The 20,452-nt window shown below is 36.0% G+C and overlaps 2 protein-coding genes across 5 annotated transcripts; one reads left to right on the top strand and one right to left on the bottom strand.

Moving 5' to 3' along the window:
- Window positions 1-4,112: 4,112 nt before the first annotated feature.
- LOC147863695 (Isochorismatase family protein) lies at window positions 4,113-14,129 on the bottom strand. Of its 4 annotated transcripts, XR_015529780.1 has the most exons (7): window positions 13,965-14,129; window positions 13,734-13,847; window positions 12,207-12,441; window positions 11,993-12,109; window positions 11,601-11,691; window positions 7,711-8,656; window positions 6,426-7,113 (listed from the first exon to the last, which is right to left on the bottom strand). XR_015529780.1 is itself a non-coding variant. In XM_087319416.1 (6 exons), the coding sequence occupies exons 1-5, from the start codon at window positions 13,998-14,000 to the stop codon at window positions 11,627-11,629; spliced, it is 567 nt and encodes a 188-aa protein (XP_087175542.1). In that variant the 5' UTR covers window positions 14,001-14,129; the 3' UTR covers window positions 4,113-4,131; window positions 11,601-11,626. The 4 variants fall into 4 exon arrangements, 3 of the variants coding, with proteins under 3 accessions (XP_087175542.1, XP_087175541.1, XP_087175540.1); XM_087319416.1 differs by lacking the exons at window positions 6,426-7,113; window positions 7,711-8,656 and adding an exon at window positions 4,113-4,131; XM_087319415.1 differs by lacking the exons at window positions 6,426-7,113; window positions 7,711-8,656 and adding an exon at window positions 5,819-6,234.
- Window positions 14,130-17,281: 3,152 nt separating this feature from the next.
- LOC147863694 (uncharacterized) lies at window positions 17,282-20,421 on the top strand. The gene has a single exon (XM_087319413.1). The coding sequence runs from the start codon at window positions 17,284-17,286 to the stop codon at window positions 20,083-20,085; it is 2,802 nt and encodes a 933-aa protein (XP_087175539.1). The 5' UTR covers window positions 17,282-17,283; the 3' UTR covers window positions 20,086-20,421.
- The last annotated feature ends 31 nt before the right edge of the window (window positions 20,422-20,452 follow it).

The following is a 20,452-nucleotide window of genomic DNA, read 5'->3' as shown; positions in this document are numbered from 1 at the left end:
CTAAGCATGCGTGTATTTTCTACAACTATGAATCATATATTCTCCAAGGAATCCCAATTTGGCAATTGTCCACATCCATTCCATCATTGTCATATATTTATTGATATATAGGACACATTATTGTACATATGTATGATATCCGATGTTTGGTTTTATATTGTTAAACACCTTCTTGTGGCAACATTTATTTGCAATAGTTAGTGATGGTCGAAACTTTTACTTTTTACATGTGGAAGGGATGAGAACCCACACTTCTTGTATTTGAAACATCTTTTTTCCTACGTTTGCTCAAGTTAAGATAATTATCTCCCACTTTTATGTGTTCTTCTTAATCTCATCACGTTCCTAATAAGTTTACGTTGGTGTAAATCATGCATGGATCATTTGACATGTCTTTCTTGAGTGCACTTATTAATAGGCTACCCCATTCTACAAAACTAAGACTCTAGTAGTGTTACAAGCTTAGGTTCTCACATCTCACACATTTCAAGCATACTAACATATATGACTGCATTAATATTCTCGTGAGATCCTCAAGGAGTCGAACATATTATCCATGGACATAAGTGAATTCTCAATCCAATAATACTCCTATTAGGATTAGATACATTTTTTCACCGATAGACAATAGATTCTTCCTTGTATTATATGGGAAGTAGGCAACTATTTCAATTTGTGGAGTATACACATAATCCTTTTGAGGGTACTCATAATCCTTACAAGTTGATAGGGTAAAACGTAGAAACATACACAAAAACATTGGAAGTCGATAGAATACAAGCTAGTAGTATACACATACAAGTTAATAAAGTAAGGTAGCAAACTAAAAATATAAAAATCTTAACATGGAATGCCTTATTTAGTGACAAAACGATATCATTCAAATGGATAACAAGCAAATTGTACAGGAAAATAATGCTTTTTATTTTTGAAAAATCCATGAGAAAGTTTCCTCCCAATATGCATTGAGTGCATAGGGGTCCTACATAAAGTGACTCTCCCTTGAGGTGGTTGTATGCGACATTTGTAATAGTGATCACATCTATGATTGTAGTCTTTGAGAAGCAACCTATCGTGTTTGAAAGCCTTGTTTGAAAAGCACTAAAACAAATTAATATTAGAATGGGTTACTTTTGTTTCGAATGTTTCTTTTGCACGTAATGATTGCGCTTGAAAGCATAGTGTTAGAAACTTAAAAGTTAACGCCGTGAATATGTACGAAATGTTGCAAATACTAATTGTCCACGCCATTATATATTCATAATTTTCTAGTTACCAATGCCACATGGTACTTATCATGCTTTTTCTCTCCCTCTTCTTTGGATTGAAGGCTAATGTATTCATTGCTCTCTTTGTATATACGAGGTCATGCATCACATTGTGCTTTAGCACATAAGGTTTAATTTTTGTTAACTTTTTTTCAATAGTTGGATGATGAGGTGTTTGATTGGAAGAAAAGGGAACACAAACAGAAATTGAGTTCAATTACCCTCCCCCCCCCCCCCCCCCCCCCCCAAACACCATGTGCACCATGCTACTTTTGTACATTGGTATTTGTCTTGTATTTCTTTGAAGCCGAAGGGTCCACCCAAATGTAAATAAAACTCTTGCCTTTGTACACCCTATTTCGACGCATGTACGCCTAATAAAGGCTCTAGAATCCTTCACTTTATATCATGAATTAATTTACAATACCTAACTTGAATAAGGTTGAATTGTGCAACCATTCTCATTGCATGCATACACCCTCCTTTGTGTGACATTTATCAATACACAAAATAATATGACCATGACCATCACAATGGTCCATGAGCGTCTTCGATAGGATTGTATTTGTGTATTGTATTTATATGGGGCCCCAAAAGAGCATTGCTATATAGTACATATAGAGCTACCCAAGGCTTTATTGTGAATCTTGAGTCGACCATAATGAACTAATGCCAATAATATTTAATGGTTCTATACTTCACACACACACACACACATTTGCACACAAAGTAGTTGCCAATCCATAAATAATACATGCGTGACAATTACACTTGGAATTTAAAAAGATGCCCTAATCTATAAATAAGGGCAAATCAGCAAGATAACTTGTGTGTAAACTCCATCACAAAAGGTACGACTTAAATAATCAATTGTGTTGAACCCATGTGCCACACCCACCACAAATAAGGTTAAACAAGGGTACCCAACGTTTGATTCTATTAGCCCCCATATAAATATGTGGGATACAAGTATTTTAACATGGATATTCACGTTATAATTCTATGAAGCAAAATGGGACCCAAAAGTAAAAAAACACATTGTTTTGATAGGATGTCTGTAAATATATCCAAACCGAATACAAGTTCATGAGTCTTTGTTTCCATAACAATTTAATTAAGGGAGGCATGCCAATAGGTCTAATGGCTCCACTTTGGTGTGCAAGACACACTACAAACCACATACTTATTAGAGCACAAATAAATCCCATAAAATCACAACACCTTCTCCTTCACAATTATGGTGATTCTTGTATGAATTTGTTTACTCCCATTTGTTATATAGATTCCACACTCTATATCATGATGGTTTGTTCTTTGTTATGGAAACTTGAAAGCACATACTCTATGTTTGCATGTGATGTAAATATTTATCCTCTCATATACCATACAAACATGTAGTTCTCATGGAGATGTTTGTATCCATTTTGTTGTAGATAAGCAACACATCCTATTGTGTGTACATGATCTTGGCCCTTCCATTTTGCAACATCCATCAAAATACTCCACCGTTACATTTTATGATATATGCATCCTCGGTTTTCAAGCTAAACTTGCAATAGAATTTTGTGTGGTCCACTTCCAATTGCATCTTTCATAAGCCCATAAACGCATAAGCAAAATATTTCTATATATCATAAGAATGTGGGTTTGAATTAAACTATACACTTATTTAAATTATGGTTAAAACGATGGGTTGTATAAGTTGTTGATATTGTTACGAACCCAAGATGACTAGTTGGTAATTAAATAAACTTTCCTTCCACTTTATAGTCAACGCGTGACACACACATACTCTTGATAACATACGTGATACTTTATTTTTAGTGCATATAAGTTCTATACACAAAATGACTCATTACAATCTAATATTTCATATTTGAAGAATATATCTTTATTAGTTTATATATAAGATAGGACTTGATGATGTATGAAGGGATAATATTCGGTTAAATGAAATGCAAACTTTTGAATTTGTGCATGAGCATCTTGAGATGTACAAAAATGTATTAGATTCTTTGATTCAAAGTTGTACACTAGATATTTGGACAATTGAACTAAGTTGCTTATGGAACATATTTTAATCAAGGTTTGCAAGTGTGTTTGTTACTAGTTTAAAGGCTCGAGGGCAAACGTTAAAGCCCAAAAATTTGTTCACATCAATATCAATGCTCAAAAACCAATGTCTATAACAAGTTCAATGATAATTTAATCATTTGAAGCATTGTGTCTGCTGTCAATAATAAAACTTGATCAACATAAAACAAAAGGGAAATTTATATCTTTCACAATAATTTATATCTAAGGGGTTCCCTAATATCATCCAAGCTTGTTTTATCTTGCACTCTCATCCTATAGTGATAAACATTTAACATGTACCCCATAGAATTGGATTTCGACGCATCTGTCTAGGTGAATAGTTAGTAGCACAACATTATTGAACAATAATGAGAGTTTTTAACAAATTGAAGTAAGGAAACATATTGATGGTTGAAAAAGAATATTACTAGCAAAAAAGAGGAGACAAAATTTGTAATGATCGATTTGTAGTCTTAACTTAAGGCCATCATTTTTCTACTAAATATATAGATTCTAGAAATATAAAGCATATGCTTCAATATCTAACTATATAATATGCCCATATCTGTGTGCATTTTCCAAGCTTGTCTAGCTACCTAAGGTTAAATAAGTAATTGTTAGCGTGCATGAAAATCAAGGGCCATGGCACTTGCCTTTGATTAAAGTTGCTAAAGTTTGTGAACTAATTGATAAATTGCAATTGGCATAAATTTTTGGATTGCTTCAAATTCTCACTCTTCTTGCCTCCTTTTAATAGATGCATATGCCATTTTGCCAACCTAGCAACCTATAGCTCCCATGACCATGATAAAAATAATACTTATATGTTAACTCTAAATACTTCAACGAATTTGTCCATTCACAAACATACATATTCTCTTAGATCATTCTAAACAACCTTTGTGTAGTTTTGCAAACCCAAGGCAACCTTCGCTACAATTTATATTATTACATATCACCATCATAACATACTAATACAATCTAACTTTCCCTTTGTCATGCTCAAAGCACTTTTGTACCACATACATGTAATACCTCACATGAATAGAGAGAATGAAATAACATCGTTGCAAGATCTAGTTCACACCATATGAAAGAAATTAAATATGTTACTCTCCCTCGACAACATGCCATTATTTCTCCTCATAGTTCGACTTTTACATGCTTTTTGGTTACGTCTGTTTTATCATGGTTCCCTTGCCTTCATTAGGATAAGTAAAATATCACACAACTAAGTTGTTGTCGTATTGTGATCATTCATAAGCGAGTTTCAAACATTGAGTTTGTGATTGGTCAAACCTTTTTGTTTGTATAAACTATGAAACAAGATTTATGAAAACATGTTACTGTGTACCATCTTTGGAGAGATTATTGAGATCACCTTAAATCTTTTTAAAAAAAATTACAATCATCCTAGTAGATCGTAAACCAGTGGACATTGGCTTTTCCAAGTATTGCGGGTGTCCCTCTATTTCATAATTTCATCTTCTCTTAAGTTTGGCTAGCTTGTCTATTACTCAAAGTGTCGCTTCAACAACGTGGAACACTACAAAAAAGTTACTATGTAAGTATTAAAGGCATTCAACCATGCATGAGTGACGCGTATTGTAATATTTCAACTCTTCACTAATCACAAATATATATTTTATGTTAGGACCTTCTAAAGAGTCTACATATTTATTTGTAAACAAATCTAATGAATATAATGCTCAGCATGATTTTGACCCAATATTTAAATAACTGCAAGAACTATGAAAGCCTGCATGTATATACAAGGTTTCACTAGACTAGAGACTTGAATTAGCTACTGAAAGAAGGGATTGGTTATACACATAATCCCCTCTTTCTCTCGATGAAGTTAATATGAACGTAGTGTTATTGGCATTCAACAGAGGCACACCATATAACTCATTCAAACAATTACTCATGCTAACCAAGGTCAAGATGCTATGGAAGGGAAACGTGTTAATTGAAACTAAAGGTATGCAAGTGGCCTAACATACAATGGCGGCAGTAGAATGGTTATATAGAGAGAAATTAGATGCAAGTGGGGGGGTGGTGTGGTTGGGATTCCAAGCTGGTTTGAGACCACTAACTAGTAGTTGTTAGCTCACAAGCTAATTAATTGGGAAGGAGCGGCTGGCAGTTACAATCTTCACTATCAGTGATAATCAGATCTTAATTGAATAAGGGGCCAAGGTCAACCTGGAAAAGCCCCAATGACATTTGCTACAAACTAGCAGCTAGTTTTGGTTATTCCAATAGTAAGACTAGGGCTGATTTGCAGACAAATGCCACCTACTTCATAATCCAAATTCCAATGAAGAGGAGAAGATTACCTCTGCCACCTATCACATGGCTCTAATAAGGGACCACCTTAGCCTATTGAATTACCACTTGGTTTGTTTGCAAGAATTATAATCTGGGTTCTACGAGATGCAACCAGTTTTGAATTTGAATCTGTAATATCAAGCTAAGAAGAATGAAGTAGTTATTTATTCATGAAAATTTCAAACTTATGTATATATCATTTAATAAGGATTTCATACATGCATTAACTGAAGAGATTTTTGTTTTCTATAGTTATACCATATGCACACCCCCATACTCCAAAACTAAACCTTGACCCTTTGGAGGAGATAGGATTTATATGGGGAATCATTTGATAGCAGAACCTCAATGAAGAAATTATGGGAATAAGTGCCGAAATAATAAAGGTGAGCACTTTGATTGAAAGGCAATGCTTGTGCTTTACCGATTGAAGGCTCTCCAAGAAGTTACAAGTGTGGAAGAAGAAACACCTTGGAGCATACAGATGAAGCTTCACCTTTATTGAAGCCTATGGTACGTACATGTATGTGTCCAATGTATATACCTAGGACGATACCTCCTATAATCCAACAATCACCCAAAAGAAATGCATTATAAATTATCATAAATGGTTCCAGCATTATATTTGGAAACATGTGCTCACTCTATAGAATTACATTTTGCTCGAGCAAAATCATGGACATTCCTTCAACTAGTATGCTTTGCCTAATGTAATTCTGAGATTATGATAACTTATTGTCGAATATTAAGAAACACGGAAACAATTTTGATACATTGTTTATATTACCTCTAGACAATATAATGAGCTTCTTCTCATTTTCTCTCTATACAACAAGAGCCTCTCTTTTGCTCTTCTTTTCTTGACCAACCATGACATGTGGGAACTGCTGGGTAGAAAATTGTTCTTGGGGGAACTAGAACAACTGGTTATCCTAACTCATTAGCCTGGATGATGGCCTGGTTCAAAGAAGTTAGTTTGTTGATGTTGGGCAGGAGGTTTTTCATGTAACTGGCTGGCTCCACAGATGATTTGGTTCAGGAGATTTTGCTCATCCCAGTTGACATCACAGATGAGCTGACAGAATTCTGATGCCTAAGCTAAGGTTTTTAGAGATCCTATTAAGGATGTAGAGTTTGATAAGAGAGGTTCGTCATTTATTGGATTCACCAAAGGTGACTTCAAATTCAGCATGAAAAGCAAAGTAATCCTCAAAGCGTGGTGAAGAAGTCTCTACCAATGAGCCAAACCGAGTTTTTATCAGTCCTGACAAAAAGGATGCCAATGTGACCAACCTGGCTGAAGTGATTAGGTGATGCCAAGGTTGGACTTTGACGATGAGTCAGACATGGTTACTAAATTCATACAATTCTACAAACGTCCCATCGAATTTATTTGGGAATCTTACCGTCATGACCTAATCGTGTCATAAGTGTCCCTCTCTCTCTCTCTAACTCTCTAGAATGTAACATAGTGTCACACTAGAATGCAAATGAAGTTTGAAAGTGCCTTTTGAATTTGGATGTAGTTAAGGATACGACAAATGATCAAAAGCATTTGCATGAATACAAAAGACTTTTTCAATGAAAGAGAAGAATATGGGAAGTTACTCAAGAATTTCTCCATACTCCAAGAGAAAGCATATGCATGCGCTAAATTTTGGGGAAATTTAAAGGGAAATGTGTCGAGAGTTATGGTGACTAACTCTTATGAACTTGTTTATCCATGTAAGATACTATATGAGCTATCAATTGCTGAAAAGATTGTGTTAAGGTTCTTTTTCACGTACCTCCCTTCATTACAATTGAAGATATATGCATACAACTTAAGAAATTTGCCTCTCCAAAGGCAAGAGATCTCCAATGTATAACGGCCAAATGCTCAAATGGACAATAAAGGAAGCACATGCATGGATGAGTAATGTATTTAATCATGCATTGCAATATGGCATGCCTTACGACTAGACTACGAATTAGATCAAACCTTTACATAAAGGAATACATGTAAATAAGTATTGAATCATCACAATCAGCTCACTAATGGCAACACTATTTGAATGTATAATAGAATCAAAGGTAAGTGCATACGTTAGAAACAATGAAAAGAGAGCTTGTAGACAAGTTGTCTTTGGAAAACAGTATAGCATTTCAATAGCAGTATTGGTGTTAAGCAAGGATCCCCACTCTCTCCAACTCTATTTGGTCTATGCATTGATAAATTAGAACAGATGCTTGACAAGTTTGTAACGGAAAAAGATATTGACAGAGTTGTAATTGGGAATGTAGTCATCATGCTTTTGTTGTTGGCAGATGATATGATACTTTTTCAAATACTTTCGGAGATGCACAAAAGCTTACAAGAGCATTAGAAGTTTTTTGCATGCATACTAAATTGAGTGTCGATAGCTCTAAAACAAAGATTATGTTTGTGAAGAGACAAAATAAAGATAAACAATGCATTGTATACAATAATGAGCCACTTGATATAGTGGACTGCTTTAAATATTTTGGCCTTGAAGTTCCTTCAAATCATAGATGGAATGAATGTGCTACCCGTCATTGAGAGGTGGGAAAGAGAGCATATTATGCATTTGGCAACACATGCAATCATCTAGAAATTAACTGTTGGGTCCTTATAAATACCCACTTTAGTTTGGGTGTGTGCTTAGGCTTATCCTCCCAGCCATAGAACATGCCATTATATAGTAGCCCCCATGCATAATAGTTATTATGCAAGTCCACCCCCTTGTGTAAACATGGACACCCAAGGACATCTTAGAATGGCCCCATGCCACTTTCAATCATGACATAACATCCTCCCCTATAGGATTTATCATCCTCAATGATGAAGTTTAGAAATGCCTTCCGAAGTATGCTCATATTCCTAAATATCATTAGATAGAGGCTGACCAAAAGTACAATTCTCAATTTCTTCACTTGGATTTCAAGGATATCATTGGCCCCAAATCCACAAGTAAAGGACTCTGCAATTTCACAGTACCATCCACCGTACTACTTTCAAACACTTCTTCAATCTACTAACATGCAATACAAAATGGATATGACATCTTAATAAATCTAGTTTATTGGCAACCTCTCCTATATTCTTTATGGTCATCCACAAACCACAAAATCTTAGAGATGGCTTATGCTGCTTGATAGCAGATCCAATAAATGGAGTAATCAACAAATACACTCATTCTCCTACATCAAATGATCTAGCAGTACATTTCCTGTTGGCAAAATATGTCACTCAAATCCATAGAAAATTGGATTATTTGTCTTAGCAATATCCAACATACCCTTCAATATTGTTAGACACTTGATTACAACTATTTAATTCTATCAAATATGGACAAGCTAGCTGAACCCCATAATTCAGCTTAAACAGGGAGAACGCCATCATCGAATACTTTCACGAGTTATATGCAAACTTAGGCAATACAAACAACTTTCCCAGCCCTTGACAGACAAACACAGATGCCCTCAACATATCTAAAAATACTTGGTTAACTCTTTCAATCTGACGATTTGTCATAAGATGTTCTCCTCTACTAAACTTCAATTTCTTGCCTAGACTTGCCAACAAACTGGTTAAGTATTTTCTTGTGAAACGAGTAGTATCTCAGCCCATGATAATCGTGTAAGGCAACACATGATGTGAAATATAAGTTGAATAAACATATCAGTTATGTAATCGTACCTTTCTTCATAGTGAGAATATGGCGTGCCTATTTCAGTCAACCTGTCAACCACATCTAAAACCACGTTGTCTTGATTTTGAAGTATGAGGCAAACACACAACGAAATCCATGAACATGCTTTGCCTTTTTCTATCCAGGAAGGGCCAAGATTATAACAATCAAGGATCATAAAACTCTCTCATACTTACAGATCTGGCAACAAATGCATCAAGATGCAATCTAGCACATCTGTGTCCATATGTGACCATCAAGACTAGTGCTTAATCAGCTCCTGCTTGAATGTTCAGCACCTGGATTATCATGGAATCCCTCATAAACTAGTTCCTAATATCAGGAACCTGTGGAACACATACCTTTGTTTCTCTATTGACCAATCCTTGCCCAACAAAGAGCTTTGTGGGCAGCGGCAATCTTCCATGCAGCTAGGTTCAATCACTTATTCTGAATAAATGTGTTTGCTTTTTGAGATTGCCATATAGCATGCAACGTCTCATTTTCGACTGTCCTGAAAGTCATCTGGCACACAAGTCTACGCAAAGCATTGGACATCATGTTATCTTTCCCTTTGTGACACTTAATTTCTATATAGAACTCTTGGTTGAGTACAAAAGCATTCAAAGTGGCATGACCAATTAACATTTGAATTAAGTTCCATGCAAGTAGTGGCACCATGTCTTGGGGTGCATGAATGATTGCATACAACTTTAGCTCATCTGTGGGACACTTCTTCCTTAGTGCAGAGAGCTTGCTCTAGAAAGATACTGGACTATCCTGTTGAATGAAGACAGCCCCCTACAACTACATCACTAATATCAGTCTCTATTGAAGTGATGCGGCTCAACCACTTTAAAGACAGGTGCAAACATTGCAGCTTTCTTCGGGTGACAAAATACTTGCTGCCTAGCAAGAGTCCAATCATATATCAATTTGGAATTCAGTAGATTCACAGACTCAAATCTGAGGCACAGAACCAAGAGTCACGAGTTAAAAATCATCCCATCCAAAATAAAACAGGTTTCCAGAGCTTATTGGCACCTGTGTGTACGTAGTTTTTGTAAGAAAAATAAGAATCATTCATTCTAGTATCCAGCAAAGGATCATAGATGCGCCATAAGTTCACATTGTCTCCTAGGCTCAACCTACATGAGTCAAACAGGTAACTAGCGGAACATTATTGTCATACACTAATACTTCAGTTTATCAAGTCTCTACAAACAACATCTTAGTTTAACCAAACTACTTTTCTCAGGTCATGGAATCACAAGTACACCATAGTAACTTGGAAACAACTACGTCACAAGCATCTCTAGCTAAAATAGCTTCCAGCTTAATGACTATTTGAATGTCTTAGTCTAAAAATTTATCTACCCAAGGCATTACATGATGGTTTTCACGATCACAATAGACTCAGTCTTTACTTCAAAAGAAAAACTAATCTTGTGTAGGAGTTCATCGGTCAGAGACACAACAAATACTCATAGTAGCCCAGCCTAGAAGCTATTAACGCCTATTGCACAACTGACATATGAATCAATGCTACAAAGCATGATCTTTGAATATCATATCTATCATTCAAGTGGATTTCTCCACGTTGCACAAAGCTTTACATGGGTGATCACCTCAATCAACAGTCAATCTGGCATCTATGTGCTAACTACATCATAACTATGAATCCTCGTACCAACATTCATGGTAAGTACATAGTTCATGTCTAAATAAGATAGACAAAAAAACATTTGACTTGCAAAAAACTTTTAAGACTTAATTTATGTAGGTTATGCTTGTGTGTTAGTTCCTTTAGGTCATGCATTCAACATATTTCATTGAAAGATGTATGAAACTTATACAAATATTACAATCTAGATCGTGATATACTATTATTTATCATGAATGATGCGATAGCTTTATCAGATAAAGCCAACGATAGAGAGTAAGAGGTCAAAGGTTGAAATCTCACTTATCTGATGTATGACATTCACTGGTTATTACAAAGATCGTAGCACATATAGGAGGGGTGCTTCTATATTATCCATTCTAAGTAACAGGAACATGAGGTCTACAAGTCTCTTATTATTTGATAACCAAAAAGAGAAGGTTAATCAATATTGAGTCTCTTATCTCTTATAAAAGTGTGAGTGCCAATATTATGTTTTTTAAGGCAATTTCCAAAGTTATTACTTATTTTAAGCAAGAAAATAACAGTAGAATACATAGTCATTATTACCAAAAAGATCCCCTTATGTTGCAACATCAAGCCATCCATTCTGCTGTAGTAGGAGTTGCAATACCAACATTACGCATATCGAAAAGATTGGCTGCCAAAACGGAAGGGAAAAAACATTAATGTTCAATTAAATAAGGCGTGGTTGGTAGGCCCTTAAGAACTTTACCACAAAGTGTGCAATTTCCCAAATTATCATTTGATCATACCACATGAGTTAAAGATACTTTAAGATCCAAAGGAACCTAACACAGACGGGCTAGGTTCTTCGTTTTGTTTCCATCAAACAGTATTTTCGTTACTCTTTAACCATTTTACGCAAATGAATGATATTCATGCACCCTGGTGAGATACATTACGCATATTTTGTTGGAGGATGAGATAAAGATACAAACCTTCATGAACTTTTGGACTTGCAGCACTTGTTGCATCCGATAAAACCACTATACTAGGGTAGTCATGTGCAACAGCATCAAATACAGTTTGTCTTATACAATTTGGTGTTTGAACACCTGAATTAACAAAATAAACAATGGTTAAATCAAATCTTAATTTATTCAAAGGAGCTCATCAAAACTTACATAAGGAAATTATTCGAGTGCTTCACACCTACAACTACTAGTGTTTGTATTCCAGCTCTACATAGCACTGCATGTAGGTTGGTCCCAAAGAATGCACTAAACCGATATTTCACAACAATTAGATCCTCGGGTTGGGGCTCAAGTCCATCTACAAGAGAAGCTCCTTTTGTTCCCTTTACAGCAATTCCCATTTGGCCCACCTTGTAGTGTTGTTGACGGAAGTATTCAGCATCCCTTCCACTTGCATGATGTTCTCGAATGACCTACAAGCTTACAAATGTAGTGTCATTATATAGTCCATGCTGAACATTCAAATGCATATTAAAAATGCATGGGGTGGTTTTTAATATTAAAATAGGTAGGAACTTAGTTCTTTTTCAAACCGTAATAACTCTTTATTTTTGTGCTTTTCAATTTACGGCCAGTACCTTGTGCATAGACACTTTTACTTGACGGAAAAAACAAATTAAGCCATCAAACATTCAAATGTTCTTCATTTTCATGAGTTCCATCACACAATGATACTATTGCTCCAACACAGCGCAAGTGATACAATAGTTGCAGCACACTGCAGATATAGATATACGACTCTTCCTCTATAATTCAGTTAAATCCATAGAAATGTAAATTTGATTTTCTCCCAAGAGGCTCTGTTAAAGGGTTGTTCATAATTTTCACGTATATTTGTATTCCTAGAGCATCATAAATTTGTGAGATCGCAATGTATACTAATTCAACCTAATCAAACAATTCATATATATTTATAAGCCAGAAGATTTAGAGAGAAAACAAGGAACGATCTCGTAAATAAAGGAAATAGAGAGGGAATAGAATTGAAAGTTACAATAACATCTACCAGAAACCAATTTTGTTCTGTGAGACAAAAACTACACTGAAAGCATTAAAAAAATACAATAAACTTGGATAGGGTAATGGCATAACATTGATTGATCTCAGATGTGAATCTCCTGGCTATGATTTGACCGGAAATCAGGTTGAAGCATGTGCAAGCTGCAGCTGATTTCAAATTTCATCAAAATGTGGGCTTTACAGTTACTAAACACCTGGAGATGCTTTGGAAAGTAGTTTACTGCAAAACTACCATGGCTACGTAAACCATCACGGGCATTGTATTTTCGTGATCTATACCACTGTAATTCACTTGCATATTCTGAAAATAAGTTTAAAATCTATATTTGAAGGGGATATCCTGCTATTTGTAAAATTCTACTAGAAAAAACATCAAATTTGAGTTAATTTTTCCTTTGACAGTTTGAAAAAACTTCGAATGAATATTTTGAACTTTTCTCCCAAAAAAAAACAATTCAACGAGAAATCCTGCAAGAAGAACCATCAAAACTTCGATCATTTTTCCTTCACACACATTTCCGCTCCATAAATGAAGTATTTTTTGAAATTTTTAGGCGCAAGTTGTTTTGTTTTCAAACAGTAGGCTCTCTATATTATACGTGATCACTTGAAAGATGTTTAAAAAAAACTAAAAACACCAGTCATTAGCATACGTGATCAGTTGGATTGCAACATATATACATACCCATACAATTAAGGCGCCTCTTTCCCGAGCATATGAGACGGCTTCCTTGACTGATGGAATGATGTCCGATCCTCCGTTCACGTAGGCAGAGCCGTTGGGAAGAATGAAATCATTCTATACACAGACATAAAAGCAAAGACAAAATAAACCTTATCTGAGAGTCAGAGGACATACACAGATCACTGTGTGTGAGTGTGTTTGGCAAAAAAAAACACAGTCCCGAATCCTTACTTGCATGTCGATGACGAGCAGAGCTGTCTTCTCCATGGACGTGCTCGTGCTCCTCCCCGCGCTGCGCAGTCGAAAGTGTACCCGAAACGGAAACGGAAACGGAAACGGAAACGGCCAAATCTTGTGGTGGAAACGGGAGCATAAATCTTTGGAAACAAAGAAAGAGGAGAAACTTATGCAAAGGCTCGTGCTTCTGGTTTCTTTTCTTTCCTTACGAAGACTTGTGCACGTCTATATGTGATAGAAACTCCCAAGTAATGATGGCAAAAAAGGCTTCGCGATTGGTTTTGCCTGACAAACTTCTCTGATCATGAATGGCTATAGCCTATGATTAGACCGGACCAATAACAAATGTCGTTCCAAAGAACTAATAACATGCAATGTCTCTCCTTTTCTACATGCAAAAGGCAAAGCCTTCAAGACTTGTCTAACTAGAACTCCAATTGATAATTCTATTGATAATGATTGCTCCTTCTCAATCCATCAAGGGGATGTAGATCCATGAGAAACGCCATCTTCTCCGCTCTCTCAAACTTTTTCCGAGGGGAACTTTTCCACCCAAAACCGATTATGTTATAATGATTCCTCCTTAGCTCTTTGTAGGAACTAGGTGGATTGAAATGTTTAGGTCTATCTTATTTTCAAGGGCTTTTGGTACATACTAACAAAGGCTTTTTTGCTTGGACTTCCATCATAATTGACTCTATTTCAAGGTTATATGAAACAAATGAATAATGAACCTACACCATCTTTATCCCTCATGATGACCTAGAATAGAACCTTTGGGAATATCTCTTAGGTTGTTTCTTTTTTTCTTTCCAAAACAAAATATCCTTCCATTAGTTTTATAAAAAGTCGTAACAGCTACAACATACAAAATAATTTTCCCAACCTGTCCGTCTTGTGTGAGACGATGGTTGAGGAATCAAATCTATGTACTCCAAAGCAGAGGAAAACTTTCCCAATTGCATTGTTGGGTACTTCAAATATTGTTTTAGAGAAGCGAATAGATGAAACTCCTTAAAGCAACACACATTAGAGGAAAACCAAATAATATGACTATACAATATTGACTAGTATTGCTATTGTTCCCCTATATACCTAACAAAGATAAGACAAAATTTATCATGATTTTTTTTTCATGAATCAATTGAATTTGATAAACCTTTTTTCATTATTGACAATATGCAAGGTTGGAACATGTCACATGTAATCATCAATTCATGAGCCAAACGAGTTGGGAAATACTATCCAAATAAGAATCCTCCCTGGGTGTCTTTATACTCCATAAGAACTAATTGATGTGCCAAACACGATGATATGAATCATTGTTTGGCAATAATCGGTGTTTGTGCGTTGGAAAGGGCACAAGGAGCGTGTTATTGTTTCATCAATGTGCTCAAAATATATTTTTTGGCCAATGGATGTAAACCATTTAAGGATAAGTTTAATTAATAAATCAATAAACAAAAAGCCTTAATTAATAAACCATTTAAAAAATTAACCAAAAACCAACAAACCAATAAACTATTTAAACCCGAGTTTTTTTTTTTTTTTTTTTTTTCCAAAAAAAGATACTACATTAGTATTAGAAAACCGCCATAAGGCTAAACATACAAGCTATACCGATCCCCTATATTTTTCTAAAGTCTAACCATTTTTCTATATTTAAACCCGAGTTTTAGAACCAAACCAAACGGATCAATGGTAATTGAACCAAACCAAATCATATAATTATATTGGAGCCAACAAACCGTTGAACCATGGTTTAACAGTTCGGTTTGAGCCAAAACTGAGTCCATAGCTACAAGGAACATAACAACGCTGATTGGTCAATGTACGAAGAATAACTATTGTGTCTATCTGCAAGATGTGTTCTCAATGAAACTACAAGCTTCCATGGGATGGGGTTTAAGGCATCCTTGATGCTCCCCCTCCTCTAGGTGGCTTTGTGAAATGATGGTTAGCAATGGACAGGGTTCAGTTTCGGTTCAGTTTGGTTTCAATGCAAAGAAACTGAAACTGAACCGTTTATATAAAACAAAAACCAAACCAAACCATTCAGGGGAAAGTTGAAACCAGACCGAACCATTTAAACATCTAAATAAACAAAAATACATTAAATTAAATAAGCATTTAAGTTAAATTTACTAAATTAATAAAAAACCATTCATTAAACCATTAAATTAATAAACTATTAAGGTAAACAAAAAGTTAAACAAAAACCTTTAAACCAAACCTATACAACTATAAACCCGAGTTTTAGAACCAAACCGAACCGTTTATAAAAAATCCAAATTATTAATTTTTTTTAGAACCAATAATTCGTTAAACCATGGCTTCATGGTTTGGTTCGGTTCGAGCCGAAATCATGCCCATTGCTAATGATGGTTAGAAAAACAACAAAAGGCTTAACTTTTGATTGAAGTTATGAAGGCAATTAGTGAGTAAGATAGAACCAAGGTTTTCGGAAATTACGAAACTAGGCTCCAAACCCCATCAATTATTAATACATGGAGCATCAAATCAAAATCTTCATTGATGGATGTAAACCATTTAAGGAAAATGTGAACCAAACTGTTTAGGGAAAAAAGTTGAAACCAAACAGAACCATTTGATAGAAAATTTAAACCTAACCATTTAAATCAAAGTAATTAAAACATTAAATAAACAAAAATACATGAAATTAAATAAGCATTTAAGTTAAATGAACTAAATCAATAAACAAAAAGCCTTAATTAATAAACCATTTAAAAAATTAAAAAAATTAACCAAAAACCAATAAACCATTAAACTAAACCACTCAAACCTATAAACCCGAGTTTTAGAACTAAACCGAACTAAAACCAAACGGATTCATAATAATTGAACCGAACCAAATCATATAATTATATTGGAGCCAATAAACCGTTAAACAATGGTTTAACTGTTCCGTTTGAGCCAAAACTGGGTGAAATAGCTACAAGGAACAGAAACAACGTTGATTGGTCGATGCACGAAGAATAACTATTGTGTCTGTCCGCAAGATGTGTTCTCAATGAAACTGCAAGCTTCCATGGGAAGGACGGGGTTTAAGGCATTCTTGATGCCCCCCCTCCTCTAGGTGGCTCTTTGAAATGATGGTTAAAAAACCAACCAACAAAAAGGCGTAGCTTTTGATTGAAGGTATGTACTATGAAGGCAACTCTGGTGAGAGTAAGATAGAAGCAAGGTATTCGGAAATTACGAAACTAGGCTCCAAACTCCATCAATTAATAATACATGGAAACACAGAAGAAGAAGAAGAAGAAGAAGAAAAGGAAGAAGAAGAAGCGGGTAGATGGAAGCTTCCATCGACTACCCTCTTCTCTGCGTCAGAGACGTTCATCTCACAGGCTATGCTTCCCCTGCCTCCGACCTCGCCTCGCTTCTTACTTGCAAGTCTCATCCTGTTCAAATCTCTCTATCATCTCTTTGCGATGAAGATTCGTCGCTTCAGATGTCTGAGGCTGGGCTTCCCACGTCTTTCTCCACTACGAACTCACATGGAAGAGAGAATGCGAAGAAACGGAGAGCTAAGGCAAAGTTACGGACTGCTTATGCTGCTCTATGCGACGATGCTTCGGATGAACTCAAAGTCGAGTCGTTTATTGCTCCAGTTGCATCCGTAGACGGGAGAAGTTATATGGTCGATGGTCTCATAAATATCCAAGATTGTGCTAGGGTTTGTAATGACCTAAATGATGAGGAAGTGCCCACGTATGAAGCTTCCATGGTCTCTGTTGGTAGATATGACGATGCCACAGCTCTACATGATGTAGAACTAGAAACAGATTCTAGTTTACTACTTGATGGTCTTTTAAAGGTCTGCGAAAGAGATAAAGTTTTGAATGGAGTTACGGTTGAGGAAATGATCACAGATGAAGGATCCATGGCTTCTGTTACTAGATTTGATGAGGCCTCTGTTTCACTGAATGTAGTGGTCGGACCAAATTCTACTGTGATACGTCTGGACCTAGATGAAAAGTCAGAAAACTCGGATCTTGAGCCTATCATTGAGGATGTAGATGTAGAAGGACCCATTACTGACGAGGAAATGATCACTAGTGAAGGAACAATGGTTTCTATTGCTAGATTTGGTGAGGATACTGTTTTACCAAATGCAACGATAGGACCATATTCCACTATCAGAGCTCTAGATAATACTGAAGGCCCAAGTCTTGATACATTCGGAGAAGGAATGATGGCAAATTTACATCACGTAGATAGAGAACCAAGTTCATGTATTCTAGTAGATGGTCTGTTAAGGATCCAAGAAGGAGCCGAGGTCTTCAACACCATTATCAGTGAAGAAAGGACCACAGGTGAGGATTCCACAGTTTCTCTTGCTAGAAATGGCAAAGCCACTGTTTCACATCATCTAACTGTAGGAGCAAATTCCACTATCATACTTGTGGATGGTGTTGAACTTTCAGAAAGCCCAACTCGTAAGGATGTTGGTGAAATTGTGGCTGCAGCAACATTTTTAGATAATGTAGATATAGAACTAGATTCAACTGTTACACATATGGATGCCAATCAACCTTCTGATGAACAGGAACATGTGTCCATTGGTGAAGCTGTAATTGGAACTATAGTTTCAAATAATGTAGAAGTGATATCAAATTCTAATGTCAGGCTAACGGCTGTTCAAAGTTTGGGAAGCGATAACCAGAGTAACTTAGCCTTAAGTCAGAGTAAAATTACTATTTCCACTGAAGGAGCGAATGAAGGGAGCATCAAATCAAATTCTTCATTGGCGGGTGGGGGATCTCTGGTTTCAAACCTTGGAGTGGTACCCGAGGTCCATATTAATCCACTACAAGAAGATGCTGCTGACAAGGAAGTGAGTTTGACACATGACATGACATGTGAAGAACCTATTATTCTGTCCTACGAAGCCTCTGCTGAAAGAGAAGTGAGCCCATTGTTTCCATGGATACCTTATTGGGATGGATACTATAGCAGGTACTATTTTTATAACACAGAAACCTTGGAGACAACTTGGGAACCGCCTGAGGGGTTTGGTAATTACTCTTTTGAAATGACAACAGAAGACAGTTCAGTCTCACAAGTAATTTCAGAATGTTGTGATCAGAATAACGATAAAGAGATTGTGGTTTCAAATATTATTGATGAGATGATCGAGTTCGTCATAGCAAGTAAGAATATAAGGGAGACTAAACATAAAAAGATGTCAAGGCGCCAGAAGAAGATTTATGAGTCACAGTTGAGATTGCAAAATCAGTATAAAGTTGATATGAGTGAGCACAATAAAGAGAGCATGGTTTCAAATATTATCGATGAGATGATTGAATCTGTAGTAATTAAGAGTATGGGTGATACTAAACATGAAAAGATGTCAAGGCGCCAGAAGCAAGCATACGATTTGCAGATGCGATTAGAAAATCAGTGTAGAGTATATATGGGTGAGCATAAACCTACAATATTGAAGTATTGGGTTCAACGCTACCAACTTTTCTCCAAATTTGACGCTGGTGTGAAACTTGATGAAGAGGGATGGTTTTCAGTAACGCCCGAAGCAATTGCAAAGTATCAAGCAGCAAGATGCGACAAAGGCGTTATTGTAGATGGATTTACAGGTGTAGGTGGTAACGCCATTCAGTTTGCCCTTGCTGGTCATCATGTGATTGCCATTGATAATGATCCAAGAAGGATTGAGTATGCACAGCATAATGCAACGGTTTATGGTGTTGCAAATCGTATTGACTTCATTTTAGGTGATTTCTTTACTGTTTCCTCCTCACTGCATTCAGATATTATTTTTCTCTCACCTCCATGGGGTGGACCAGAGTATCTGAACGTCAAGGTTTATGATATTGAGACCATGCTACAGCCAAGAGCTGGGACATCCTTATTCAAAGCTGCTCGAGCAGTAGCACCGAATGTGATATTGTTTTTGCCACGCAATGTAGGCCTGAAACAGCTTGCAGAACTCTCAAGAACATCAACACCGCCCTGTGTTTGTGAAGTAGAAAGAATTTTCTTGGGTGGGAAACTGAAAGCAGTAACTGCTTACTATGGCCAATTTGTGGGTGTGGAGCCAGAATTAGTTCCAGGGGAGTCACCTACGGTGAGCTAATACTACCTACAAGTAGCTGGAATACTTTGATCATTTGTGTGCTACTGGGAATTCGTCAAGGGTGTTTCTTCTATGATGAATACATTGGAGTTTGTTAACCTTATTATTTGGAGTACAATGAATTTCTAACAATGTACAATACTGTAACATATGTAATCAGCAAAGGTTCTTAACTAATTAATTTTATACAGTCTTAACTGATTTAAGTATTTATTCTTGTGACATTAGATAACAACATTCTTTCTAGTAAACATTACTATTATCTGTCATTCGTGCTTTTCATTGAATGTTGACATGATGAGCTTAATTCAGTTGAAGTTCAGCTTGTGCATTCTTCTGTGCTGTCTTTCTCATTAGTTCTTGTTCA

This window comes from Azolla caroliniana, unplaced genomic scaffold (genome assembly GCF_043228905.1).
Source record: "Azolla caroliniana isolate FFs.n. ecotype wild unplaced genomic scaffold, voAzoCaro1.0.p SCAF_5, whole genome shotgun sequence".
NCBI classification, from domain to species: Eukaryota; Viridiplantae; Streptophyta; class Polypodiopsida; order Salviniales; family Salviniaceae; genus Azolla; species Azolla caroliniana.
Note: the sequence above shows the minus strand (reverse complement) of the source record. Positions and strands in the feature narration are given on the sequence as shown.

Bases quoted from the DNA above. Each gene is read 5' to 3' on its own strand.
- LOC147863695 (XM_087319416.1), bottom strand. From the start codon at position 14,000: ATGGAGAAGACAGCTCTGCTCGTCATCGACATGCAA. The intron at 12,110-12,206 runs GTGTGAAGCACT...TTGTTAATTCAG, and splicing joins ACAAACACTAGTAGTTGTAG to GTGTTCAAACACCAAATTGT. The intron at 11,692-11,992 runs GTTTGTATCTTT...CCGTTTTGGCAG, and splicing joins AAGTCCAAAAGTTCATGAAG to CCAATCTTTTCGATATGCGT.
- LOC147863694 (XM_087319413.1), top strand. From the start codon at position 17,284: ATGGAAGCTTCCATCGACTACCCTCTTCTCTGCGTCAGAGACGTTCAT.